This window comes from Carettochelys insculpta, chromosome 29 (assembly GCF_033958435.1).
Source record: "Carettochelys insculpta isolate YL-2023 chromosome 29, ASM3395843v1, whole genome shotgun sequence".
In the NCBI taxonomy this organism is placed as follows: Eukaryota; Metazoa; Chordata; order Testudines; family Carettochelyidae; genus Carettochelys; species Carettochelys insculpta.
In genome coordinates, this window is record NC_134165.1 from 1,063,452 (window position 1) to 1,091,069 (window position 27,618).

At 59.7% G+C, this 27,618-nt stretch overlaps 1 protein-coding gene across 2 annotated transcripts; it reads right to left on the bottom strand.

Annotated features, from left to right (window-relative positions):
* Window positions 1–25,716, bottom strand: TYK2 (tyrosine kinase 2). Of its 2 annotated transcripts, XM_074979599.1 has the most exons (24): window positions 25,651–25,716; window positions 20,096–20,290; window positions 19,008–19,131; window positions 16,486–16,630; window positions 15,762–15,925; window positions 14,983–15,367; window positions 13,847–14,041; window positions 13,292–13,449; window positions 13,093–13,213; window positions 11,318–11,495; window positions 11,052–11,158; window positions 10,644–10,820; window positions 10,272–10,359; window positions 9,941–10,068; window positions 9,174–9,309; window positions 7,999–8,150; window positions 7,336–7,486; window positions 6,878–6,975; window positions 6,151–6,343; window positions 5,562–5,680; window positions 5,013–5,185; window positions 4,353–4,470; window positions 4,135–4,245; window positions 1–3,487 (listed from the first exon to the last, which is right to left on the bottom strand). In XM_074979599.1, the coding sequence occupies exons 2-24, from the start codon at window positions 20,274–20,276 to the stop codon at window positions 3,353–3,355; spliced, it is 3,537 nt and encodes a 1,178-aa protein (XP_074835700.1). In that variant the 5' UTR covers window positions 20,277–20,290; window positions 25,651–25,716; the 3' UTR covers window positions 1–3,352. The 2 variants fall into 2 exon arrangements, 1 of the variants encoding a protein (XP_074835700.1); XR_012642778.1 differs by lacking the exons at window positions 1–3,487; window positions 4,135–4,245 and having other exon boundaries at window positions 5,013–5,147.
* Window positions 25,717–27,618: the final 1,902 nt, after the last annotated feature.

Here is a 27,618-nt window from a genome sequence, read left to right on the forward strand (position 1 = left end):
CCAAGTTATTTCTCCAGCCACCAAAAGCACCAAACAGAGACTCAAACGCTGGCACCCCGGAGCTGTCCAAACATTCTGCAGTATTGTCCTGCCCTATGCAAGACACAGCAGGGCATAACACAGGCTCACTGCTAGGAGGGGAAGCAGCAAAACACATGCCCTAGCTTTGCCTGTTTCAGATCCCACACAAAAGCATGTCTCTTCCTTTTGTTCATGTGCAGCACCTAGCACAAAGGGGCCCAAAACCACTATGTGCCCACACAATATGAGCATTAAATCACTCCCAAGAGCCCACCCTCCATCAACAACCTGCTTTGAAAGCTGACACATTGTAGCAGCCCGTGCATGCCAAGAAGTATTTTTAATGAGCCCATATGTTACTGGAGTTTATGTGAAGAAAACATCTGGGATGGTACCAGCTACAGGTTACACTAGCCAGTGGGGGATTGGTCTCTGGGCTAATGACGTTCACATTATCAGCTCCCGCTGCCCCATAGAAAAAAAGTCTATGTACACACAGCCACTTTGGCCAGAAATAAGGAAGCTCCAGCACAACTGCAAGATGCAAGGCACACTGCTGAATCCATTTTTGCTTTAAAGGTCTACACCCAGACCATGGTGGAGGATGGCTCCAGGAGACAGGCAGCATTCTCATATTCTGGGCACATGGCTCAATGCAGAGGTTATTTCAATGACATTTATGTAGCAGATGCAATAAATAAGGGGCAGGGAAATCTACTATTGTACAGTATAAAAGTGACCTTTGCTGAGTCAGGCAAAGCTGTCCTCCTTCCTTTAGAGACACATTGCACTTCTGATACACACAGGGCTCTTCTCAAGCCTTTGGTTTACTTGGAACCAAACCAACAAACTGGTCAGCTGAGACGATTTCTCACTAGTTGTCCAGGCCAGGAGCAAATGAGCCTTTGAAGACACAGCAACCGCTCAGGGAAAGAGGTGTGCACGTGGAAAGGGGGGCAAGATACAAAGGCATAGACAAAGACTACAATCAGACTGCCTCACAAAGCAGCCTTACAAGAGAGGTCAGGTGACCAGCGCCGTCCGATGTGGTAGCCTACCAATGGCGTCCATTCTGTAGGCCTCAAGGGGCTGGAAGTGCTGCCCCCTTGCCGTGGCGCATCACAGGGAGAGCTGCCTCCCCAGAACCAGCACGGACATACGCCAGGCACCCTAGGAGCTGCTGATGGCCTTTCCTTGGTGCAGCCCCACTCGGAGTGGAGGAATTGGAAGCAGCTCCATTTACTCCAATGCCCAAGTCCTGCCTGAAGTGCGAACACCTCAGGGCCAGGGGGATCGGCTCCTGAGTGACTGTTTCCCTTGGGGCTGGCCACATATTGACTTTGGCTCCTTGACCCTGTTTGGCTCCGAGGCTGAGCCCCAGGCTCTAACCTGTGGCTGTAACACAGGACTGAGGGAGAGGGGACTCCACGAATCACACCTGGAAGAAGAAACACCCAACTGCTAATGTTTCCTTCATCATAAAGTGCCACACTTGTTTGCGTGCTCAGGGCTGGCGAGGAGACACAGCTAACAGATCCCGATTCCACGCAGAGGCTGGGCATACTCCTTCCCCAGGAGGATTCACTCCAGGCATTTCAGTGAGCAGCTAACACTGATGACTACAGGCACAGCTGCTGAGCGGAGGTTTCCAACACACGGATCTAAGGCCTTGTTCATTCCTGGCTTGAGCCATCTCTGCGCAGGACTCTGAAAGTTAACTGAAGCTGGCGAAGCAGCCGTCTGCACTGCACGGAGGGCAACTCCCACACCAGGACAGGCACACGCTGCAGTACCGGCGGTTAGGAAGAGGACATTCGACTGGAAGCTGTTTGCCCTGCTCCTCTAGGCACAGCCCCACAACCAGGGCTGGAGGGCAAAGTGGCTTTTCCAGGCCTAGCCTGGCTAATGTTGGCAGCTGTTCGCTACCCGAGAACGGGAGAGAGGCTGTCCTTTGGCAAGCGGCTAAAGGCAGTTCTGGTCTTCTGACTGGGACGTGGCGTAAGGCCAACAAACTCCACCCTCCTCACCCAGCCACATGGTTTAGCTCACAGTGACTGGCCCCGGGAGGGAAGAGGCAGACAAACCGTTTGGTTGGCATATGGACAGCATCAGCCACAGGGGCGCTAGAAAACATGTCTCCCCAAAGCATATGATATACTGGCGGCACCGGCTGGACCTGCAGGCTCAGGGGCTCCCCTTTTCACCCACTTGCCCACTGGGGCAGCGGCCCAGGCTGCAGGCTAACCCTCAGCGCATGACCAGCTGCTGTGGAGCGCGACAGGGCCTGTGCTGGCGAAAGCCAGGTCCAGCAGGCAGTGCGGAGACAGCAGCGCCCAAGGGCTGGTCAGCGGGGAACTTCTCACCACTCAATAAGAGACGAGAGCAGAGGCAACCAGCTGCTATCCCAGGGGCCGAGCATCTCTGCCCATGTGCTCAGGTGCCTGTGGGATGCCAGTGGGAACAGGCACAGCGGTGCTTTATGGTGCAAGCCAGGCAGGAGCCAAGGAGCTGGGGAATAGGTCAGAACTCTCCCCACTCAAACACATCAGCAGCAGCAAAGGAGGGGTTCGAGAGAGCTGCAAAAGCATAACGGGCGGCGAACCTCTGGCTGGCTGCGGCAGGGAACAGGCAAGAGCCCTGCCTGCCTGTCCCTTTTAACGATGGTTCAAACGTCTTACTGGGCAGGAGTCTGAACCCTGCACCCCCACTTCCTCCAGAAGCAGCAGTTCATGGCAAAATTCAGGCCAGCGGGCCCCACTCTCAGCTCCTGCCTTACCCCAAGTCTCCCTGCCAAGGCTTTAGCAATCGCCAGGGCAGCCAGCATGTGACACGTTAGGCTCCTAAGTGCAAGGAGGCCAAGTCATACATCTGCCACTTTCAATACACACACAGCAATCTGGTTGCACAGCTCTGACCTGTGTTTCCAGAACTGGGCAGGTGGATGAGATGCGCCAGGCAGGCAGTGTGCCCAGCTGGCTAGACCGTCCCACAGCTTCCACCGGCTGCCCTGCCTAGACAGAAACCCCTGCCCTGCTTCAGAACCTCTAGGACCCGAGAGCCTGTGGATCCAGGCCAAAGCAGCAGCTCCAGCTTCAGGAGAGGCAACAGTAGCTTCGCCAGCCCTCTCTGCTTACGCAGAGCCTAAAGGGGACAGGACCACTGGGACTCCATGGCATGCGGCAGAAACCCTCCTCAAAGCGGACTCTCCCACACAGCCACCGGCACCAAGGCGGCAGGGCAAGTCCCAGCCCTCCAAGCGGCCTCTCCCCAGGGAGTCTCCAGATGCTGAGTCCCGGCTTCACCAGGCCACAGGCCTTCCCCAGCATCGCCCTCAACACACGCTGAAGACCGAGGGGGCTTGTGCCCTGTACTTCTCGTGGAAGGTTTTCAGGATGGGGATGAGGTTCTGGAATGCTGGGCGGAAGGAGGCTTCAGATTCCCAGCAGTTCTTCATTAAGCGGTAGATCTGTGGGAAGAGAGACGAGGAACTGCAAGCCAGGCACCAACCAACCCCACAGCTCAAAGCCGCCCCCTGCCCCTGAGCCAGCCGGCAGCCAGGAACTGACACACACCTTCCCCTGCTCAGAAACGGACCAAAACCAGGCCCAGGAATGGAAACGACCACTGATGCCTTCTGGCACGAGCTGAGGGATCTCTGCCGACGGCTGAGGGAGCATGCAGCCCCTGCACAAGGCCGCACGGCTGGCTGGGGAGAGTTCAAGCTTGTCCTGCCCGGGTGACATCCCAGAGAGTGCGCTCACTGACCTCAGCAGGGGCCGCATGCCCCGCGTAGGGGAACGGCCAGCTTGCTGCAAGGCATCCTTATTCCCCACGGGCAGGCGGAGAACTGCTTCTCCCTGTCAGTCCATGGCCAGAATGTTTCTGCTCCAAGGGGCTGGCCCCACCCCACCCATAAAGCTGTGGCACTATCCCAGACATCAGAGGGGAGAGCTAGTCAGTTCCACCCCTCCCGGTGCCTCTCCCCACAGCATCAGCGGATGCTTCACTTCCTGTGCCCGGATGCTGAGCAGCAGAGCAGCCATGGTGTCCTGCCTAAGAGGTGGCTGCATTGTCGGGGTGACAGAAGCACCAACCACGGGGCAATAGCCTCACCTCACAGGGACAGTCCTTGGGGCTGGGGAGCCTCTTCCCCCGGTCCAGCAGCTCAATCAGCCTCAGCACTGTCATCTGACCCTGGGTGGCGCCAATCAGCTCAATGAATTTCTAAGAGGGAAGGAGGACCAGGCTGGTTGGTCGGGAGGGTCTTGCTTGCTACTGGAGCCCGAGGAGCTACCAGGGGCAGGACAGCCTCAGTCAGTCCCCCCACTCACCACAGGAGGGCTCTGGCTGGAGTCACAGCGTGTCAGGAGCTCGTAGAGCGTTACGCCGAAGGACCAGACGTCGGAGGCATAGTAGAATTTGCACTCCTTCAGGCACTCCATGGCGTACCTGCAGAGATGGGCTCTATCAAACTATTGCTGCCATCACAGGGTGCCAGCAAAAGGGACCCACAGCCGGCGCATGGGAAGAATGGCACGGGAGCGCCAAGGGGCTCCCAACAGATACACCGCCACATGACACAGCACAGCACCTCTGAGAGCGTCCCAGGCCAGAGCCTGCTAGAAGGTGGGACTCCCCTCCCTCCACACTGGCTCCTCTTCAGACCAGCATGCAGGCCAGATGGGTCCTCTGGGTTTGATCCCCCACAAACACCGCCGCCAGCCAGGCCTTACTGAATGTGCTCCTGCACTACAGCTCACATAAGGCACGTTCCACGGAGCCAGAGACCGACCACTCCCTTGGGTCTGGCTCACAGAGAACACGAGTCCCAGCAGGCAGAACACAACTCGAGCCATGCGGGGCCCTGCAGGTTTATCAGGCCAACTCCCTCTCTTCCCACGGGCCGGCCAGTCAGCACTGCACAACAGACTCACTGCGGCACTGGAACGGCTGCAAGCGACCAGCGCTGCCGCGCAGGCCCCAGCACTCACCAGAAGACAGGGCTGTCTCCGTCCTCGCAGACCCGGTAGTATTCATGCCCTTCGGGGATGGCTTTGGCCAGTCCAAAGTCACCAATCTTCACCACATTCTCGTTTTCCAGCAGCACGTTCCTGGCGGCGAGGTCCCTGTGGATGTAGTGCAGGGAGTGCAGGTAAGCCATGCCCTGCGGAGAGCAAACAGCCATTATCCCCATTCTGCAGCAGGAGCAGGAGCAGGAGGCATCTGGAGGGGCGGCCTGGCCCAAGCTGACCAGGAGTCTGTGGCAGAGCTAGGGATAGGACCCAAGAGTCCTAGCAGCCAGATTCGCCCCCTGTCCTAGCCACTAGGACCCCTCCCCTCCCCTCCCCTCCCCGAGCTGGGGACAGAACCCAGGAGCCCTGCCTCCCTTGCTAGTCACTAGACACCCCCAGCCCCCGAACACCACACTGCACAACCCTGCTGGTTCAGCCCCACCAGACACCGTGTAGCCCTTGCTCCCCGGGCAGTGGCAGCGGGAGCACAGCCCACCGTGCGCTACCTGACCGGGACCCTGGTGTTACCTCACAGATCTGCTGGGCGAAGAGGAGGATGTGGGCCAGGCTGACGTTGTGCTTGGGGAGGTAATCCCGCAGGCTGCCCAGGGGCACATACTCCATGATGAGCTGCACGATCCGCTCCCCTGGAAGAGGAGGGGGTGAGCCACATGCTCAGCTGAAAGGGCGGCGGCAGGGCAGAGAGGGTTGGCCTGGCTGAGGGGAAGGAAACCACAGCCCCAGTCCCCACCAGCGTCCTCCCAGAGGCCAAGCCCCCTCCTGCGACGCTGCAGCTTTGCACCTTCCGTCCCTCACAGCAGCCTTGGTCCAACCCCTCCCCCTTCCCCAGGCTGCAGTGTCCGCAGGGAGTGCCAAGGGCTCCCTGCTGCCCGACTGCTCTGGCCTGGGGACTGCAGTCAATGTTTGACCCTCGAGGTGAGAGACAGGGTTAACCCCAGCCTGGGAAAGCAGGGGAGCCCTGCAGCACACCCCACCTGCAGAGAGAGGGGTGACAGAGCACCAGCCAGCCCGGCAGGGAGCCGGGTACAGCACAGCGCACCAGGGCTGGGAGAGGAAGCTCTGCTGCACTCCTCCCCCGGGCCGGGCCGGGCCGTACCTCGCTCACTGCAGCAGCCCTTGTACTTGACTATGTTCTCGTGGTACAGCGTCTTGAGGATCTCAATCTCCCTCTCCCAGCTGGCGACAAGCTGCTGGCTGCAGCCAGACTTCAGCGACTTCACGGCCACCATCTCCCCGGTGCCGTCATTGGTGGGGTCGTAGCAATACAGGCTGACTTTGCCAAAGTGTCCCTGGGAGACACAAAGTGGAGCTTTGAGATCCCACCAAAGCAGGGCTCCCGCTGGGCTGGGGCAGAAAAGCAGCACAGACAGAAACGGCCGCTGGGAGCCAGGCTGAGCTGGAGGATTGTTAGCAGCAGAGCCCAGCTGGACGAGGAAGAGGAATGGCCGGGGAATCCAGGCTGCCCAGGCGCAGGGCAGCAGAGTGGGTCGAAGCCTATAGGACAACCCAGGTTAGAGCACACCAGTGGCTCAAGTACCCAAGCACTCTCCGTGCAACAGCTGTGCGAGGAACCTCACAGTCAGACAACAGCACTGCCCAAACCAGCCGGACGGGGGCGCGTCCTCGGCGCCGAGCACAGCGGCAATTAGCCACCCCGCCGTACAGCCTGTGCTCGCTACGGCGACAGGACTGTCCACAGCCCCCGTAGAAGAGCCCTGCTCCTTTTGTGAAACCTGCCGTGTTCTCCAAGCCGCGACCTCCCCTAGGCCCTGTGCTCACAGGGTCACTAAACCGGGGCGAGGCTTGCTGGGGGTACCACTTACCTCCCCCAGTTCTCGGACCTTCTTCAGGTAGCGTTTCTGAAAGACCGTGGGGTCCGACATGGGGAAGTCGGGGCTCACGGAGGAGACATCAACGAGGTCTGGAAGGCAAGAGGGAGAAGAGTCCCATGGGCTGATGGCACTGGCATCAGCCAGCTGAGGAGCAACACAGGGAGCTAGCTCCCTCAGAGCCAGAACAGCACAGAGCACCTGGCACAGGGCACAGAGACACCACCACGCATATGGGCTGAGCCCAGGGCAGCTGCACACAGCTGGCTGAGCTCCAGGGGTGGCAGGTGTGTTTTGCCCAGGTTGTCCCGCCTCTGACACTCCCCACAGGCTGCCCTCTCCTTCCCCTCCCTGCCTGGCCTGAGCCAGCGGAGACACCGCCCAGGATCAGGCCATCTCCCTGCTTCTACTCCCAGCTCCATGTGCTCTCAGCCAGCAGGCAGGACACTTACTGTGCGGCTGCAGCTGGGTGAGGTCCCGCAGGATGGTGCGGAAGGAGGGCCGCTCGCTGGGCGTGTACTTCAGGCACTGGCTGATCAGGGCAGCCAGCTCCTTGCAGGACGGCTCCGGCAGGCGGTGCTTCTTCTCATAGAAGCGCTCTTTCTGGGGGAAAGGAGGGTCCCGCTGAGCGAGCCACATGGCACCTCCCCAGCCCTCTGCACCACCAGCCAGGCCTGGGGCGACTGCCCCTCCTGTACTGGGCAGGACGGTCCCCACTTGTTTTTTCAAGAGACAAGCTGTCCTGCACTGAGGTGCACTGCAGGTGGGGGCGAGAGCTCCCATGGCCACTGCTTCCCCGGGGCTCCAGAGCTGGGAGCACCTGCAGCCACCGCTTCAGGGCTGGGGACAGGGAGAGGCACATGCCAGCTCCCCAGGGCTTGATGCTGCCAGGAGGATCCACCCCTCCCCCCATGTCTCCCTGTCCCATATTTGGAACAAGGAGATATGGTCGCCCTAGCCAGGTCCTTGCAGGGCACACGCCTCCTCTGTGTGTGCTCCCTGAAACCCTCCAGCACCCAGGGAGCACCGGCCAGTCACAGAGCCCTGCACAGTCACCGCACCCCCTTGCCATGCCAGCCCCCTACCGGTCTCTCTAGCCCTGGGCCTGGCATTACCTCGGAGGGGGTGCGCTCCTTCAGTGGCACGTCCGCGTCGAAGCAGATCTCCAGCAGGGTGGTGCCGAAGCTCCACTTGTCAGCCACGGTGCTGAGGCTGCTGGTGTCCTGGACGCACTCAGGGGCGATCCAGGGGATCCGGTCCACGCGCTCTTTGGGGGAGAGGAGAGCTGGGCTGGGGGCTGCTATGGGGACTGCACACACCGCCAAGCGGAGGGTGGGAGTGCCTTGCAGAGGGGATGCAGGGCCTTGGCAACAAGGCTGGCTAGGGCACAGATGCCCAAGGAGCTTGGCACGGTGACCAGCTCTACAAAGGCAGCCCACCCTGCTGCAGGCGGATGCCAGGGAACACGCTCCATATGACCCCAGAGACAGCCCTGCCTGCAGGAGAGCAGGAGGGCCCTCTTGGCTAGGCCGACCCAATGGAAGTCCTGTGGGCCAGGCCCGATGGCTGGAGACTGCCACACTCCTCCCACACCAGAGCTGGACTGCTGGGGGCAGCCTGGCCTTTGAGCTGGGGCTGTCCGTGGGGTGCTGCAGCAGCGTGCTGGGGCTCAGTCAGTGGCAGCGGGGGAGCTGTGCTACAGGAAATCCAACGGAGGCCCACTAGGAGGTGTTCTCCCAAGTCACTCCTACCCCCCAGTGTAGCTAGGGGGCTGTGCTGCAGGACTGGGGCTCAGCAGCGCTCGTCACGGGTGTGAGCTCAAGACACCCCAGGGGATGGGGCAGACACAGCCATCACGGCAGCTTGTACCCAGCATCCCGGCCAAACTCTCGTGCAGAGGGTCACCGGCTGCATGCAGTTCTCCCAGATGGCTCTGCTGAAACTACCTCTCCCTGCCCTGCCCCCCACGTGAGCAGCACTGCCATGCAGGGCTCCGTTGACCACCAGAGAACACCCCAGAGGGACGCCACGTCCTTTGCAACATGCGTGAGGGCCCCTGAGCGGGAAGGTGCTGGAGAAAGGCCTCACCTTTTGGTAGCTGGCAGGCCCTAGGCCACAGCAGGCGGCTCAGGGGAACCGGGCCTGGCTGGCACGCCATGAAGAGTGTCTGGTAATCGCCCTCACTCAGCCCGGCCGAGGCCCAAGTCCCACTAACCCCGCAAGCCACTCGTCACAGGGAGGGGTCGCCACTCTGGGCTTCCCCCTCCAGGGAGGCTGGAAGAGAAGGTACCTTCTCGCGAGAGCACTGTGAAGCTGACCCCAGGGTCGCTGAGCTTCACGAAGGGCAGCGACCCGTCCTCCAGCCCCTTCCTGGCCAGCAGGATGTTCTTGGCACACACATTGCCATGCACCAGGTTTTTGTCCTCCTACACAAAACACGACGTGAGCCATGAGGAGCCCCGCCCCGGCTGACAAGGTGGTTCTGAGGACTAAAGGCAGATCCTAGGACTCCTGGGTCCTCCTCACAGCTGCTACATACAGGCTCTCACTCCCCCAGCTGGGAAATGGGTGGGGGGGGGGCCGTGCAGCTCTCCTCAGGCCTGTGTCCTGCCAGCTGCAGCTGTTCTGAGCAGCACCGAGCGTGGGCACGGGCACGGGCACGCTCCTGAGCTGTTGGCAACATTCCCAGCAACGCAGCATTCCACTCCCAGCTCTCCCCTGCCTGCAGGCCTCCCTCAGCACAAGGGCTGCGGGGTCACGTATCACCAGGAAAACAAGCCACCGCCTGGCAGTGCACCTTGGTGAGGGGCTGGACTAGGGCTGGTACAGCATTCGGTTGTGACACCTCAGGCGAGTCAGCCCCCAGCCCTGTGATTCCTAGAGGCAGAGAGGGGCTGGGACTCTGTGGTGACCCGAAAGGCCTGCAGCATCCTGGCAGAGGGAGCTCCTGGGGGCGGCAGCAGACAGGAGCCAGCCCAAACTGTTGGCACTCGAGAGCAGCCTCAAAAGGGACACACCACTGCGCAGGGCAGCCCAGTCCCCACCACAGCTTCTCACCAAGTAGCTCAGGGCGCTGGCCAGCTGCTTGGCAACAGTGATCTTCCAGCCGACGGTCACCCGGCCCTTCTCCTTCCGCAGCAGGACATCAAGGGGGCCGTGCTCGATGTACTCCTCCACCAGGATATCTGAGAGGGTGGAAAAGGCCGTTCCTTATGAGCCGTGCTGCAGGCCGGGGCCCAGCTGAGGACACTCAGGCCAGACCTGCCTGATCAACGGCTGCTGAGCTGAGCTGAGCTGAGCCCCCTGCACAGGCAGGCTGGGGAGGGGAGGCTCCTGCAGGTTGGTAAGGAGGTAGGGCGCAGGCCGGACACTGCTGGCGGCTACTCACTCTCGGAGCCCCGCACACAGATGCCGTGCACGAAGGCCAGATGGATGTGTGAAACCTGGTTCATGAGGCTGGCCGTCTCGAAGAACGCCTGGGGAGAGAAGTGGGGCTGTCAGGGGCGCGCAGTCCCTGAGACAGCCGCTGCCACAGACCAGCTAAGCACAGTGGGTGGGCATATCGCTGATGGGGTCAGCGTGGGGCCATCTCACCTCCTCCCAGGCTCCCTTTGCTCCTGGGCCCAGTGCTACCCTCCCCACCCCCTTCTCCAGCCACACAGTGTCCCATATGCCCACTGCAGAGCCCCAGCCCCGAGGTGCCGGTGGGCTGGGCTCAGCCCTCCCTGCAGAGGCAGCCGGTGCCCAGTGCACGACTCACCAGGGCAATGTCCCTGTGGCTGGGGTCCAGCACCTTGAGCACCACGTGCATCTCGCGACTGTTGTTGTTCTGCTCGGTGGAGAAGTACTCGGCCTCGTCGTCCCCGCCGGCGCCCCCACACACGTGCAACACGCCGTCGTAGATGTTGGTGCGGGTGCCCTGGCCCAGGTGAGCTCTCTGCAGGGCAGGGCAGAGTAAGGGGTCGCTTGGAGCTGCAGGGAGAGCCCAGCTCCCCACGCACCGCTGGGGGTGGCCGTCCCACAGTGCCGTGCTACTGAGCTCCCACTCCTGACCGGGTCGGGGGGCTAAGCCCAGTAACTGCTCCCCAGCTCCCCCTTGTTCCTCCAGCGCACCAACCCACCCCCAGCGCCGCACTCACTGTCACGTCCCCATGAGCCCTTGGCCCACCTGGGTGATCTCGTTTTTCCGGATCTGGTGGAAGCTGAGCTGGGTCAGGTTCAGGATCTGCCTGGGGCTGTCCTTCACCCTCCGGCTGATGATCAGGTCAGAAATCTCTGCGGTGGCGGGGGGAGCATGGAGAAGAGGCCCACAGGGGGAGACAGTCAGAGACCCCATTTTGGGGACTTGGCTCTCCGCACCTCCAAGCACTAGGCTGGTGCAGAGCATCGCTTGCCCCAAACCAGCAGTGGGGCCGGAGCTGCTCAGGGTCCTACCTCCTGGCTTTGGCGGGCAGCACCTCCTCACAGTGAAGCTCTCGTCCCCTGACTTGAGCGTGCAGCCCTTGAGAACGTCCATCAGCTCCCGCACAGTGGGGAACTCCCGCTCCCAGCCCTCCAGAAAGAAGGAGCCATCTCTCTTCTGGATTCGGAACTGCCGATACTTGGGGGTTCCCTGGGTCCGGGAGCAGAGGGAGGGAGAGGGACAGACACTTTGCTGTGAGAGGGCAACCCCAACGTCCGTGGCTGCCAGCAGTCCCCATCAGCAGGCCTATGCCAGGCACATAGCCCCTGCCCTCATCACCAAAAACATCCTGCAAGTTTTCCCTCTCTGCTTGCTGGCTCAGGGCCTGAGGCCACGCCTCTCTGCCTGCCTGGATCTTGTCACATCCACCCACGCAGTCAGCCCAGCACCCCTCACACTGGGGCTGCACACAGCCCAAGTGCCTGGCAGCGCTGCCCAGAACCCCACTGCATTTCAGCCAGCAGGCGGGTGAGGTCTCTGCTTCTCGCCTGAGCCTGTTTGCTGCTGCCCTAGGCCAGTCGTTTGAGCAGGGCCCAGCCACGGCAGGGAGCTGTAGCTCTGTTCCAGCATTTCCTGCAGTAACAACGTCAGCTCAGCCAAACACCGGGCAGCCTGTACACTGCCATCCGGTCACACAGCAGGCCCAGAGAGCAGTCGCCCTCGAGCAAGCCAGACACTGGTGCAGCCTGTACACTGCTGTCCGGTCACACAGCAGGTCCAGATTGTGTACCAGCTGCAGCTACCTCTCAAGGCTCCCCAGTGCCTGCCAGCCCCAGGCTCCCAGTCTACATTCACCAAGGTGATTGCAGAAGGCTGTGCCAGTGACCCGCCACGCGAGGCTAAGGGAGGGTGTCTATGGAAAGACACATGCCAACTGGCAGGGCAGAGCCCAGGGGGCCCTGTGCTCCTGGCAGCTCCGTGCTGGAACACGGGGATAGAGTGAACTACTATTACGGAGATTTGCAGCTGGATTCCCATGGGGTTGCATCCCTCGTGGCCCTTGCAAACTCCTTTGGCTCATCCCAGAGTTTGTGCTCTCCATCCCCCTTTGCCCCACGGCTGGGTTCTGTGCCTCTTCCTGCCCACAGGTGGTGGCACATCAGCAGAACCCACCGTATGTCAGCAGCTGGGGTGAGGGGTCAGGCTGAAAAGCTCTGGGGCAAAGTACAGCGTGGAGCATCTGGAGCTGCGTGGCTCAGACACAGGCTGGCCTAACTCCTCTCTCTGCAGAGGGCAGTGAACGCCTGCCAGTGAGACCAGCTCTGCTGTGTGCCAGTGTCACAACCAGGCCAGGCAGCTCGGAGTCCACCCTCGGCCCAGCTGAGGAAGAGTGACAAGCAAGCCTGGCACACACCATGCCCAGCCGCTGCACCCAGAGCCGCTAGCTGGCTCCCAGCCTGACGCTAGTTAGGCCTAGCGGGTCTCATGAGTAGAAAGGGCTCTGGTGTACCATCGGCAGGAGCCAGGCCAAGCTAGTCTGGGTGGGAGACGGGGCTGGAAACCGAGGCCAATCCCACCCCTCCCCGAGTGCCTCGAGGGGCATTGGGAACTGCTCCGACCTGCCTCTCACCTACCCCAGCAAAACAAGGCACTGCACCGCCCACACACACAGAGGAGAAGAGCAAACCACCCGTGGCGACACACGGCACTGGGACCTGAAAGCGCAGTGCAAGAGCCTGAGGAGCGAACACAGCAGCTGCCATGCAGCGCCAGCCACGCAGCGCCAGACGCTCCCCGCCTGCCTCACCTGGCTGGGGTCCCTTTTCACCACCGACAGGATCAGCCTGTTGAAGTCGAGGATGCTCCAGCGGATGATGTACAGCCCGTCCTGCTCTTCCCGCTTCAGCTTGGCGAAGACGAACTCCTCCCTGGAGCAGGGGAAGGGGTCAGACAGGGCCAGGCCACGCGGCGCCCCCGGTCGCTGCTCGGCAGCGGGCATCACTTACTGCATGGGCCCATGGATGCCGTTCAGGACACTCATCACCAGCCGTGGTGGGGCCACCTCGTGGCACAGGTAGTGGCTGGAGTCAGCCGTGAGCCTGAAGTAGCCATCCAGCAGGGACACCAGGGACAGGGCCATTTCATACGATGGGAGAACCAGCTCCTGGGGGGAAAAAGGCCACACGGAGTCACCACCTCAACCCTTCTGCCGCCCCCTGCCCTGCTCTTCGCGCCAGCCAGCAGGCCCAGGGCCAACCCTCGAGCACATCACCAACAGCATGTCTGGGGAATCGGGACACACACTGGGCAAGCCCAGAGATGCTGGCGTGGACCCGCGGCGATGGCTGGAGACGGTACTTGTTCCTCAGTCAGCTCTCTAATGCTAAACCCCTCCCACCTCCAATGGGCTGACCTGCTGCTGGGGGGCGGGGGAGGACTCGACTCCCCTCCCAGAAGCAGGGATAGAACATCCGTGTCATGGCTCCCCTGCCCCTGCCCACCCTGGCTCCAACCCACTAGCCTCTGCTTGGGGAAGGCGGCCCCCTGGCCAGAGCCCTCACCAAGCACTTGTTGTCTTGGCGGTTGATGCTGACTTTGCAGTCCTTAATGACAATGTGCGTGATCTCCTGGAAGTCACAGAAGCTGGTCCACTTGGCCTCACTCCTCTCCCCTGGCTGACACGGCCCTTTGGGGTCCAGTTCCTTGGCCCTCATCTTCCTCCCAAAATAACCCCGGTGCGAGTGGCTTTCTGCACTCTGTGGAAGCAAAGCAAAGCAGGGTCACAGCTCCGGCAGCGTTCACATGCGGGTAGATCACAGGCCGGGCCCCGGCTTTGCTCCCACAGCCTCGCCACTGGGGCACTAGAACAGCCGAGGACTCCTCCAGGCTCCGAGACATCAGCTGGCCCTTCGCAGGGCAGCACGTCACCACACCCCCTGCTCCATCCCACTTCAGGTCTGACTCGGCCTCAGCAGGCGCAGTGGGGAGGCTGCTGACACTGCATGCCCTGGAGAGATGAGCGGCAGCAGGTGCAGCTCCTGCCCGAGCTGAGGCAAGCGCGTGCCATCTCCAGTGCAAGCGCAGCATCTCCCACGACCTGCAGAGCTGGGCACGTCCCTGGGGCAAGCAGAGTTGGCCTGGCACTGAGCACAGCAAGCCCTGGATGCTGAACCGACGTCACCGCTGTGCCCCTCACTGTTTGTGCCTTGTCGGCCAGGCTATTCTGGCATAGTCTCTCCTGGGGTGCTGCCCCCTAAACAGCGACTCTCTGCCTCTTGTCTAGCACCTGGCAGCAGCAGCTCTCACCCGATGTCAGGTCCTTTGCCCTCTTTATACTGACCAGGAAAATGAGGCAGGGCGCAAGGACAGGAGCTGAGCACCTGGGCAGCTGCCAGGAGACTCAGGTGCTGCCCAGCTGATTAGCACAGCACCCACAGCTGGCGTTTCGCATCTGCGCACAACGCCCCCATCAGGCCAGAGGCAGAGCCAGGAACTGAACGGGGCTCTCCCAAGCAAAACCCTTGTGCTCCATCCACTGGGCCACAGAGCCTCTGAATGGACAGCCCTCGCTAGAACGGATCAACCCGGCCAACTGCAATGCCTAGGAAAGAGGAGACCAAGCCATCTGCACAGTGCTGGGCACGTTCTCATAGGAGCCAGTGGTCCCCCATGGCAGGAGAGCCACGTACAAGCCTACCTCGATGGGGACGGCCCGCCACTGGATCCCGCCCACGCCAGTGACCAGGACTTGGTGTGTAGCAGGCCTGCCCTGGGGGGATGCTGCCCAGCCATCCTCCAGCTGCCTGTGCCCACCGTTGACGTAGAGCAGCGCCTTCTCGCCCTCAGAGGCGGTCTCCAAGGAGAGGATGGGGAAGAGCTCGCTCCCAAAGCGGGGGGCCAGGCTCTCCAAAGTGGCCAGATACTTGTACATGACATCCTGCTCCGTCAGCTTCCCGGCACTGACTGTGTGCCGCTGGAAGCGCTGCACGAACTTCCGGAAGACGGTCCTCATGCGGAATTTGGTCAGGTAGTTGTTCTGCTGGATCTGCCGGCAGAAGGAGCGCGGGATGCAGCCCTTGAAGCTGCAAGAGAGACAGGGGAGGGAAGGAACAGCCCCTCGGGAAGGTCAGCAGGCTGGCTCGCAATCAGGCGCACCGGGTGAATGCCGCAGCCACATGATGCTGCTGCACTCGAACCCTCTGCAGAGCGGCCTGTGCAACGAGCCGTGTTGGAGAAGCGTGCCTTGCCTTTGCCCTGGGGTCAACTCCAACGCTGGCTGCCAAGCCAAGTACTAACACGGGGCCCCGAAACGGCCTGCCAGCAAGCAGCACTACGTGCACAGCTGGCGTGAGACGCATGCTGAGCCCCAGGAGAGACTGCACTTTGGCAGCCCCACGCAAGCTGAACCGCTGTGTCTGGGGAGGAGGAGGAGGAGGAGGAGAGCGCAGCCCCGATGCCCGTCTGCTCAGCAATCACCTGGTTTTTTTGGCCACTTCTTCAAGAGAGACTCCTCGTTTGATGGCCATGTGAGAGAGGTGCAGGACGGCCATGCCCAAGCTCTCGTTCTTAAACCGGTGGATCTCCTGCTCGTTCTGAAGGTCTTTCAGAGACACGACGTCATTAATGAACTCGTATTTCCCCTGCAAAGGGAACCAAGAACTGAAAAGGGACTCAAACCAAGCGCTCAGATTTAGCAGTCTTCCTTCAAGAAGTCGGCTGCTGGCTTCTGTGGCCTGTAGCGTGTTGGGAAGGCCTTTAAAGCTCTGCCTCATATGATTTTCATTAGCAGGACTGCAGGCTGCAACCCTGGCCTTGAGTTCATGGTTCAGGAGGAAATTTCCCTTGGGGGCAAGATACTCTGCACCGTCCTCAGAGGCAGCTGGTGCTGCCCTGTCGAGATGGGATACTGGTGTAGAGGAACATGGGTCCCTGCTCTGGCCTAGCCTGGCAATTTCTCCAAGCCTCCAGCACGGCAGCAGAGCGGTGCAGAGCTGGGGGAGCGCTCGCCCAGGGACAGGGAAGCCGAGGAGACGGCGCCCCAGCACACGGGTCCCCACTGAAGCCACTGTCTGTTAAAACAAAAAGCACTTTCCAAGGGGCACTGGAGCCGCTGGGCCACCAGCCCAGGGCAAATGTCCCTGTTACGCACCAGGGTCTGAGGTGAACCGCTCCAGGCGGGGTCCCACAGACCAGTGCTCACCTGCTCGAAGAGATACTCAAAGGAGGCCTTGTCCAGAAGCGCACCACCCTGCAGCTTCTCCTCGGGGGAGTCGCTCTGCCGGGGAACGCTGCGGAAAACAGCCGGCTCCTTGTCACTCATCCCGTGCCAGTTGCGGAAGTAGTACCTGTGGGAGACAGACCCAGGTGGCCCCACGGGAAAGGCACAGCACCGGAGAGCACCCAGCACCACCTGGTGCAATCAATCAACGCAGAGCTGGTGGCCCCAGGGCTGCAAAATCCCCCTGCCCGAGTCAGTCCCCTCCACGCTGCACTGAGCAGCCAGCAGGAGTCAGGGACAAGCCTTTACCTGCTGGCAAGGCTCCACCCCACCCTGCCTGGGGGTGGAGTTCAGACTCCGGAGTTCATTCCGCAGAGACGAGGCACTACACCCTGCCAGGCAATGGCTGTCAGTACATCACAGACCTGCCCCCTCCTTGCCAAACACCTCTGAGCCCAGGCGCCGCCCATGCCGATTCCTGGCATGTGCTTTCCAGGCCGTCTGAGAGGCTGGTTTTCTGGCCAGGGAAACCTGCCAGAATGCCTCCCACTCCAGGTGCAGCTGGCATCTGCCAGAGGAATGCACTTCGCTTGCCAGTCCCACTTATTTACCAAGCTCAGCTTGCTCCGCAGCAGAGAGGGGACGGGTTTAAAAAACCTGCTGTTTACAAAGGCTCCCAGGATCAGAGTCCTCAGCCAGAGCAGACGTGCCTCTCTGAGCCGAGAGCTGCTGGGGCCTGCGTCTGGTTCTGCCACTAGCTCTGCCACCCTGGGGCAGGCTATGCTGCTGCTCTGTGCCTCAGTCCCCTGCCTACAACGTGTCTGTCGAGCACTTTAAACAAGCGTACCCTACCAGGGCAGGCTACCAGCCACAGCAAGCCTGCTCCAATAGGCCACTGCTACCCAGAGCTGCTGGTGTGCAGCACAGGCTGTCGGGAGTTAACCAAGCAGAAATCAATAAGAGGCTGAGCCAAGACGACGTCTCCGCAGCAAGACCTGCACTGACACCAGGGCCCTCCACAGCCATGAAGCAGCAACAGCGAATCAGGCAGCTGTCAACACTGTGAGCAAGGGACTGTCACTGTCTCTGCTCCTGTCAACACACCAGCCAAAGCAAGTTTCCGTTTCCAGGGCCTACGGCCTCCCCGGTACCCGCAAAGCCACAGCGCCATCTGCGGGTCACGCGCACAGCACTTGCCAGCATGCGCCTGCAGACTTGGCCTGGGGGCCTGGCCACGGAGGGTGCCTTGGAGAGAAGGAAGGAACCAGTGCAGGGGATCACATGAGCTGTCCGCAACCTCAGGGCTGGATATGGCCCTGGATTGGGCTGTCTGTTATCACTGGGCCGTGCTGTGGCTCTGCCCAACCCAGGGGTTCAGCTGCCAGAGACCCACCAGCCTGCACGCCGCCTCTCCTTTGGGACAGAGACTGGGCCGTACAGCAAAGCTGGTCAGAGCAAGGAGGACTAGGTATCCCATCATGCTTTGCTACACCTTGAGCTAGGCACCCCAGGGTACTCTGGTCTGCACCGAAGAGGAAGTTGGCAATTGGCTGCTGTTCCAATGCGCCACATTCCAGGACCACGGCGAGATCTGTGGCCAAAGCACCCCCTCCCCAGAGCCTTTGGTCACTGCAGATTTCCAGGCTGTCGCCTCTAACCAGTCTGCGTGTTTCTGGGCAGAGCTCTCCTCAGCCTCTGCGCACGGGCCGCTTACAGACCAGACGTCCACGAGCCCATACGCCACCTTCTGGTTACCAGCGCGCCGCTTCAAAGGAGCAGGGTCAGGACCCACAAAAGTCCCAGACCAAAGCACCTTGCTGTGGCGTGGTAGCTCCCTTCTGCCTGCGCTCTGGCTCAGCAGCGGATCCCTGCTGCGATAGTCACAGGTGACCTCACTCTGGGAGCAAAAGCTGTGTCAAGCTCCGGGACATCAGCCTCTTTCTTCGCTCGCTCCCCTGCTACTTACAGGCCTCCCAGAGAGGCCAGCCATAAGCAGAGCCGTGAGAGCGCTGCGCGCTGTCATCCCACTCCTGGAGCCCTCCAGCCCCGCCCCCAAGTCACAGGAGCAAGGCGTCTGGAAGGTCTCAGTCCATCTCCCACAGCACCAGCACCACCTAATGACACGGTTGTGCTCACAACAAGCCACGCCGACCGTGGGGAGAACAAGCTAGCACAGCAAAGGGTGTGGGCTGGAACTGAGGGGCACAAGGAGTCTATGACTGGCAGATTTCCAGCTGTCAGTGGTACAGCTGGCGCAGGTGAGACCCAGCAACACACATACAGCATCTCCTGCTCCCCAGGTACCATCTGACCAACTTTTCTCCAGGTTTCTTAATTGCTGCTGTTGCCTCCCTTCCCAGACGAGCAGGCAAACCACCAAGCCATGCCTCTCGCCAGCACGAACGTTCCTGGCCTGTGACTCCACAGCTAGGGGCCCCTCACCCCGCAACTGCAGCTGGCGGAAGCAGAGAGCACGCGAGGAGCCACCCGGGGAGGACGCTCACCTCATGCGGAAGAGCAGACTCAGGCTGGTGTCTTTGCCAATTTCAAACATGTAGTTGGGAGGGAACCACACTCTGCTCTGCATGTCACAGAGCGCGAAGAGGCTGTAACAGAGCGGCGTGATCCCTGCAGGAGACAAGAGAATTGCGGGGGTTCAGCAGGAGTGCAGTCCCCTCTGCCCCTGCATTATGTTGCGGGGGTTTGCAGGAGTCGCCAAGCTGCCTCTCTCATTGTCTTGTCCTGGAACCTGCTCTCGGTTCTCTCCTCTCAGTGACAGGGTTAGTAGTAAACACCTTCACTGAGCACCACCAGCCAGAACAGCACCTGATCCACCGAGGCCCGAGCTCCACAACGCAAGACCTGTTGGCTTTTTCTGAGCCCCGAAGCCACCATGTGACAGCTGACGTGCTTGTTACTGGGTAGCCGCTTTTTACAGCAATCCTCAGACAAGCATGTTAGCCACAGATCTCAAAGGGTTTTACAACGCAAGTCAGCATCTGCTAGTGCCTTGCCCAAGGCTACAGCAAGCCAGGGGTGAAGCCAGGAACAGGACCCTGGTCCCTGACCCCAGGGCTCGCTCCACTAGGCCACACTGCCTCCTCCCAAGACAGTGCGGAACCCTGGACTGGCTGCTTAGAGGCAGCCTGCTGGCCTGACAAGCCCCTCAGCAGCTTTCAGTCCAAGCAAAGCAGCATGAAGGGCTTTATGTGGCTGGGGCTGATGTGACTGCACGGAGCAGAGCAGGCTGCACACCAGCATCCAGAGCCACCACAGGATGCAGGCCCCAGTGGCCCCCTGAAGCTAAAGGGCAGACCGGGCTGTGGATCACTCCCCACGTGGCCACAACAGGGAGGGCAGAAGAAAACAGTTACAATCCTGGTGCTCCCATAACATCGCTGCTGCCTGGGGAGCGCAGGGCCCTTCGCCCTCAAGCCCCGAGCAAGGGAGCAGTCCACCCAGCCCTCCAGCAGCACCGAGCGGGGACCCCCAGCGCCGGGCAGCCCCACACACTCAGAGCAGTCACATCAGCAGCGTTTGGAAAGGGGGCGGCCCAGAGACACGCCAGGCCCTGCAGGCTGCCAGCGCTCACCGATCTTCTGGGCAATGTCGACGCAGATCTCCTCCGCGCTCAGCGTCCCCTGCGCGTAGGTCTGGCACCGCTCCTCCTCGCCGCTCCAGTGCAGGTAGACCTTGAGGCAGCCGCCCGCCGAGCCGCTGCAGCCCTCCATGTCTGACTCGCTGTGCTTCGCCGTGCACTCACACAGAGGCATCGCCCCGGTCCTGGCTGAAAGCGGGGAGGGAAGCATTGGTGAGAAACCGGCGGGGCAACCACCAGCAGAACCCAGAGCCATGCCGCAGCAGGTTCTGCTGCCCTGGCTCTGCGGTGCACTGCATCCTGCGTGCGCCCGTGTCCCAGGCGCCTGTCGGGCCCAGCCAGCTGGAAGAAGCCTGCCACGTGGAGGTGTCCAAGGGGGGCCCCAGCAGAGTGGCAAATGCAGCAAGGAGGAGAGAGAAGTAGCCGGCTAGAGAGCAGAGAAGTCCCACCACAATGCCTGTGCCTTAGCCGGCTCCCAGCATTTGCCTCTGAGCAAGGAGTTCCCCGTGGCACACCCGCAGGATGAGAAACACCAGCCCCCTCAAAGCCCTTCACCTCCCTAGAGCGTTTGAACAACAGAGACATAGTCTGGCCTGTGCTCCACCAGCCCTTTTCTGCATCACCAGGCTTGTCACACCAACTCAAATGAGAGGGGAAGACAGGGTGCGCGCTGGGGCCTGAGAGCAAGCCACCCACCCTCCTCTCTCTGGCCAGGCTCCACTGCTCTGCTTACTTGACAAGGGAGCCATGAGCTTCCAGGTAGGGCCTGCCCCCACCCCGTCAACAACACACAGCTGGGTCCACGTCTGGGCCCATGAGCACTTTGCCCAGAGGATCATGCCACGTGACCCAGCAGGGACCAAGGACACTTCTCTATTGAGCCAAAAGACAGAGCTTTATCGAAACACATTCAGCAAGTCAGTGACAAAAAATGGGAACAGAACCCAGGAGTCCCGGCTCCCAGCCCCCCATTCAAGCCCACCAGACTCTGCTCCCCTCCCAGAGCTGGGGAGAACCCACAGCTCCTGGCTCCCAGCCCCACATCTAACCCACCAGACCCCACTCTCCTGTCAGAGATGGGGAGAACCCAGGTGTCCTGGCTCCCTTTTCTCCTGTTCTGATCACAAGATAACACTTCCCTTGCACTGGTTTAACCCAGGCCCAATTCCGCCTTCAGTCACACAGGTGCTTCCCCCTAGAGAAGCCGGTGGGAGCTGTGCCTTGTAACAGGGTGAGCTTTCGCCTCTCTACCAAACCAAACATGCAGCCAAGTATGTTTTGCTGACTACAGATCTTAGCACAGCCATTGGCTTCCTCTGCCAGCTCTAAACAGACTGTTCAGCAGGGAACTTCCACACAGGGCAGGCAATACCCTGCCATCCCACCCCAGGAATCCGAACACTGCAGGGCAGGAGGGGACCACAGAGGCCCTTCCTCCCAAGCAGCAGATCACACAGCTGGCCCCACTCATACAGCCGATTTAGGGGCTAGTCTCCAGAGCACCTCAGGAGACTCTCTAGTTTTGCCCCTGCAGCAGACGATATGCCAGTTCGTATGGGGCATGGACAGCCACAGCACAGGGCTTGGTCTGATGTCAGACACACCTGGAGAGCTGCTGAGAGGAGTGGGCTGGTCCCAGTGACAAAGGAGACCGTACGTGACATACGGCCACAGATCCACCGTGGGGCCCAGATGTGCAGAAATCAGACTTCTGCACGCATGCATCCTGCGCTGGAGACGGGAACTGGCAGCGCAGCACGGGAATTCCCAGTGTAGCCACCCCAGGCCACCAAACAAAACCTTAGCACTGGTTCCCACAATAAAGTCTGGCTGATCCTTTGCTGTCTGGGGGAGGCGGTGGCTGTCAGCCAAACCGTTTAAGACAACACAGCTGTTTAGGTTTTTAACCAAATACCCTAGAGAGACTTTGCTGTGTGTCTCCCAGCTCCCTGGGAGCACTTGCCACATGTCATTGGCTTGCCACAGCGCTGCTGGGTGGGAGTGGGGTGTGGGTTCGAGTGAGTGCGCCTACTTTGAGAGCACCCCTCCCCCAATAAAGGAGGTGACCAGATGTCCTCCCTGCCCCTCGTGGCACAGCAACTGCCATATGGCCAGTTGTTCCAGGGACCAGGAAGGTTAAACAAAAAGGCGCCACCATAGAAAGTATTGTAAGGCCACACTCTGCCTATTGACTCAGCAAAGTGTAGTGTAGCCTCCTGCATCTCACTCTCTGGAGCGTGGGAAGCCTGGGTTTGATTTGTTTTTTCTGGGAATGGGGAGGAACAGGAGAGAGAGGAAAACATCACTGAGAAGCCTTCCAGGGAGTCCTCAGGTGTACATGATCTCAGACAGGGGACCCGGTGGAGGAAAGATGGGTTCCTTTGTGTTCCACCCTGCTGCTCAGAGAACAACGCCTTAAACCTCAGTGTGTAACAGGATCCCGCAGACACATCCTCACGCTAAGCCTCAGCACATTCTCACCTTCAGCCCCTGGCAATGATCAGAACAGAATCTGAAACAAACAGCTGCTCCTCCTCGCAAAACACCTCACTTCCTCATTTCTATAAACCAGGCCATGTCCACTTTGCTCCTGCACCCCAACTGCAGGGGGGCTCAGGACCTCTAAGGAGCTGTACGCATGCGGTGCTAAAGGGAGCATGGGGTACTGATGCTAACAGTCTATAAAACCAGCACCCTGGCCAATCAGATGGCAGGTTATCTGCTGGCAGGGGCTGAGGGTGATTTCCAGAAATCCACTCTTATGGATTTCTCCCGCTAACAAGTTGCAAAGTCAGCAACGAAAGGAAGCAAAATACAGGGAACCCAGGAGCCTGGCATTTGACTTTGTATTCATTCCGTTCCATAACATGACAGGGGCACAGGAACGGGGCAGAATCTTGCAAACAACCCTTAAGTGACCATGAACTCAAGGTTTCTGGGGAAAGGACCTGCATGCAAGCTGAAGAGCAGACCACTGCAGCCAGGAAGGAGGCACTTCCCTTATTCCAGTAGCAACCCTTCCAGAGCAGGGACTTCGTCTACACACACGTTGCACTGGTTCAACTTGAACTGGTTTTAAACCAAATTAGTTCAGCCCATGCTTACCAGCGTAGACGTGTTCATTTCGGTTTAAGAATGGCACCTTTGGATGCGAGTTACACAGAGCTAAACCAAAGGGAGACCAGTTTAAACCAACAGAACAGGTTCCATACAGCCTTCTGCACTGACTTCATCAAAGGGCGAAAACCAGTTTAAGTCAAACCCATGCAGTTGGGGCAGACAGGGAGGATTCTATTCACCAAGATGTCACTCTGGTTTTGACCTGATCATCCCTAAGAGACTCAGCCCTGCAGTACCGTACGGCCAAAAGAGGATGTGGTGTAAATGGGCACAGCTGCTCCACTGTCTTCAGTGTCACTAGGCCTCCTGACACTCTGCTGGGAGTCCACCCCACAGCACTTACACATTACCATATTAATAAACTGAAGCTCCTGGACATACAGTTGCTTACACCAAATAATCACAATCTCATCTCCCTAGGAGCAAACCTCTGTCAGCCCTTCCTGGCATAGGCAACAGGCCCATGGCTCGAAGCTCCAACTAGACAGAATCAGACTGGAAACAAGGGGCAAAGTTCTAACCGTGGAGATAATCAGCCACAGGAACAATTTGCAGAGGCCTGAGCTGGGTTCTCTATCACATGCAATGTTAAAATCAAGACTGGATTTTGCTCTGGTTCATATAGGAGTTACTCTGGAGAAGCCCCACAGCCTATGCTCTGCAGGATGTCAGAACAGAGTGTGTGAATGGCCTCTTCCAGGCTTTGAACCAGCCACACTTGACCATTTTGCTTTTGCTTAACAAGTCAGCTCAGTAGATCCTTGGTCCAGAAGGGGCCACTAGGACCAGCTAGTCTGATCTCAGTCTACCCAAAGAGCATCAGCCCCTTGAGGCAAGAACTCACTATTCATGGTGTGGTGCTATGAGGCCTACTGGATCAACCTTTCGTACTCTCCCTTGCTTTGGAAATTAGAGGAGCCTCTCAAAAGGTAGGGCCACAAGGGTTTCAGGGCAAGCAACCACTGGAAACCGCTGCTTGCGGACTCTGCTCTCCTAAGGAAGTAAGAATGAAAACAGAACTAAGATGAGCCAAGTTCTCCCACGAGCCAGAGGCGTCACCCATGAAAAAATTAAGAGGAAGAGACGCACTGACCAGGAGAGAGAACACATGTGTTGCGCGCCTCTGGGAAGGGTGGACCAGGCCACTGACAGAGAAAGCCCTCTGCCAGACAGACAGCCCTGCAACCGAAAGAGTCCACAGCAAAGCTGGCGTAAGAGGCCAACTGGCAGCACCCCGGCCCTGGAAAAATCAGCTGTTCCGCATTGAATAGCAAGTCTGCAGCAGCAGATGCCTGTTTCCTCTGCCCCTCCAGGCTAGCAGAGGGGAGGTCGCCTTCTCCTGCTACTGGCACCCGGATCCTACCACAGCCAGTTTGACTCCTCACTGGAGTTTTTAACTATTGTATCAAGTCATTTTTTGTATCACACTAAGCCCTGTAACACAGAAGTTTACTTAGGTTTTGTAGAACAGCTCCTAGCAGTAGGTAAGGTAAAGAAAAACTTCTCCGTACTGTTTATTTTTTTGCCCTGTTGAGTGAATGAGGCGTGAATGGGAAGGCGGGAGACCAGCACCTCCAGGTACTGGCACGGGTTGGAGAAGGCAGCTCGAAGACCAATGAGAAGAGCAATGGAGCCTGTGCAGTGGGCGCGCTGAAGGAAGACTGGACACGCGAAGGCCTTGGGAGCCACCAGCAAGCGCCGCCTTTGGAAGCGCCACGCAGAAGAAGGTGCCAAATGCATATGCACGAGATTGCGCTCCCCGATCATGCATATGCATGAATATTGCGCTCCCCGATCATGCATATGCACGAGATTGCGCTCCCCGATCATGCGTATGCATGAATATTGCGCTCCCCGATCATGCATATGCACGAGATTGCGCTCCCCGATCATGCATATGCATGAATATTGCGCTCCCCGATCATGCATATGCACGAGATTGCGCTCCCCGATCATGCGTATGCATGAATATTGCGCTCCCCGATCATGCATATGCATGAATATTGCGCTCCCCGGCCCCGCACGTGCATGAGCTGGCGAACTGGTGTCAGCGCGCACGACAGAGAGGACACCACGAAGGGAGGCGTCTTGCCCGGGGACCCCGGGCTCGTCTCGTCAGCACCGGCCGGGCTCCAGCCCGCGCCATGTAACTCACCTGGCCAGCGCAGTGACGGGCGCGCGCGAGCCCCGCTAACAGCCGCGAGACGGGAGCGCACGTGCGCGCGCACCGAGCAGTCCCGCGGCGCCTGGCGGACGCAGCTGTTGTGGAGCACGAGGCCGCCCCGCCCCGCCCCGCCCCAGCCCGGACCCCTCGGCCCGGCCCGGCCCGGCCCGGCCCTCAGGAGAAGGGGGGGGCAGAGGGATTTCACGGCGCCCCCCGCCCCGCAGGCAGCGGCGCCTCACGCGCGCCCCCCCCGGGCGCCCCCTACCGTGGCTCGGGGGTCGCTCTCCCCACCCAGGCGGGCCGAGCCCCGCCACCGCCGCTCCAGCTGCCTCCGCTCCGCCGACAGACGGCTTCCCATTGGGTGCAAGAGACGCCCGCTCCCATTGGTCGTTCTCGCGGCCTGCTTTCCCATTGGCGGCGGCCGGGCTCGGACGGGCGCAGAGAGGAGACGCCCCGCCCATCTAGGACGGCGCAGGCGACGCTCATTGGCGGGCGCAGGAGGGCCCGCCTCCCCGAGCAGCTGGATGCTGCCTGATGGCCCCGCCCTCACCCTTGGGGTGCAGGGGCGCGTGGTAGGGAGGGGGGTGCAGTACCCCTCGTGCCCCCACCTTTGGGGCCCCCGCACCCTAGGAGTGCAGGGGCGTGCGGTAGCGAGGGGGGCACATGCTGCAGGGGGGTTGCAGCACCCCCCTGCTCCCAACCTCTGGGCCCCCCCTACATCTATGGGGTGTAAGGCCCTGTGATTACACAGGGGGATTGCAGCACCCCCCATGTCCCCAACCTCTGAGGGCCCTCCATACTCTCCCTCCCGCAAGCACAAAAATTAACGGGGCCCCAAGCAGCTCCACCTTTGGCCCCAGCTGTGCTGGCTGCACAGTCCAGGGCCAGCTTCCCAGGAGCTAGGGCCACCCTCCAGAACCCAGGTCCAGCTCTCGAAGGCTGGGGAGGCTGGGGGCTTCATTCGGGTCACCGCTGGCTGGTAGTCAGCCTAGGTACAGCTCCTTTGCAAGGTAATGCTATTGCCTGGGCTGTTTTCAATACCCCACTGGGGCTATGTTTTCACTTGGCCAAAACTTCCAAATGGCCATGCTGATGGCCAAATCAGAAAATGCTAATGAGGCACTGAAATGAATATTCAGCACCTCATTAGCATGCTGCTAGCCACAGCACTTTGAAAGTACCACATGTTGCTCATGTGCAGGTCATCCACACGGGTCCTTTTCGAAAGTATCCTGCAAAAATCAAAATCCCCTTATTCACACCAGGAGCAACAAACAAAGCTGGTATATGGTAAAGGCTCGAGCTCATTCATTCACGTTCTTAAAAGCCAGTACAAAAGGCCACAACACCCCAGGGGCTGGAGTTGAGCCCAAGGCTGGATTAGAGGAGAGGCTGCACACTGTTAACAAGTGACAGAAGGGCCTTGGTGCTCGGTTTCACATCCCTTTCACCTCAGATCCTTCCCGCATCTCCTAGCCACCAACTTCTCCTGTGTAAGAATTGCACCATGAATCATTCGGAAAAGCGCAAAGGGATCTCAGAACCACGCACACATCTGCTCACCCTGAGGGCAAGGAGTTGCCTTTGCTTTCCTACCTAGCACGGATAGCATGCTTGGGAAAGTGGATGGAGGTCATTTGTGCAGGAGAGATTATAAAAGCCCATGGAATGCAACCAAGGGAAAGCAGGGAAGGCACGCTTGGCGACTACAAAGCAGTGGTGGGAACTGAAGATTTGGTTTGATGCTGCTTATGACACTGCAGCTGGCTGGGAGGGAGCTCAGATTACAATGCAGAAACCATCTCACCACATGAAGCCAACACAGAACGAAGCTTGGCCCCAGCTCTCTTCAGGCCCTTAGCAATAGACCACAAGGGGCCTGGAAAAGTAGGCAGCTGTCTCACTTAACGTGCCGAGGGAGGAATGAAGGAAGAGAATGGCTCCAGTTCTAGCAAGGCCTGAGACCATCTCTAGCTGAGTGCTGCCAAGACAGTGGGCTGATGGCAGAAATAACACAGAGAAAAGTGCTCAGGGTGGGCCTAGAATCTGACCACCCCCCTCTACCCACGGCACTAGCAGAAAGAACAAAACCTTCCCTTTATGATGCTCCAGCATTCTCAGAACGATGCTCCTACCCACCTCCTTTTCTTCTGCCCCCCTCCAAACCTGCCTATTTCACAGAGCGCTTTATAGACGCTCACAGCCAGACTCCATGAACTCACTTTGGACTTGC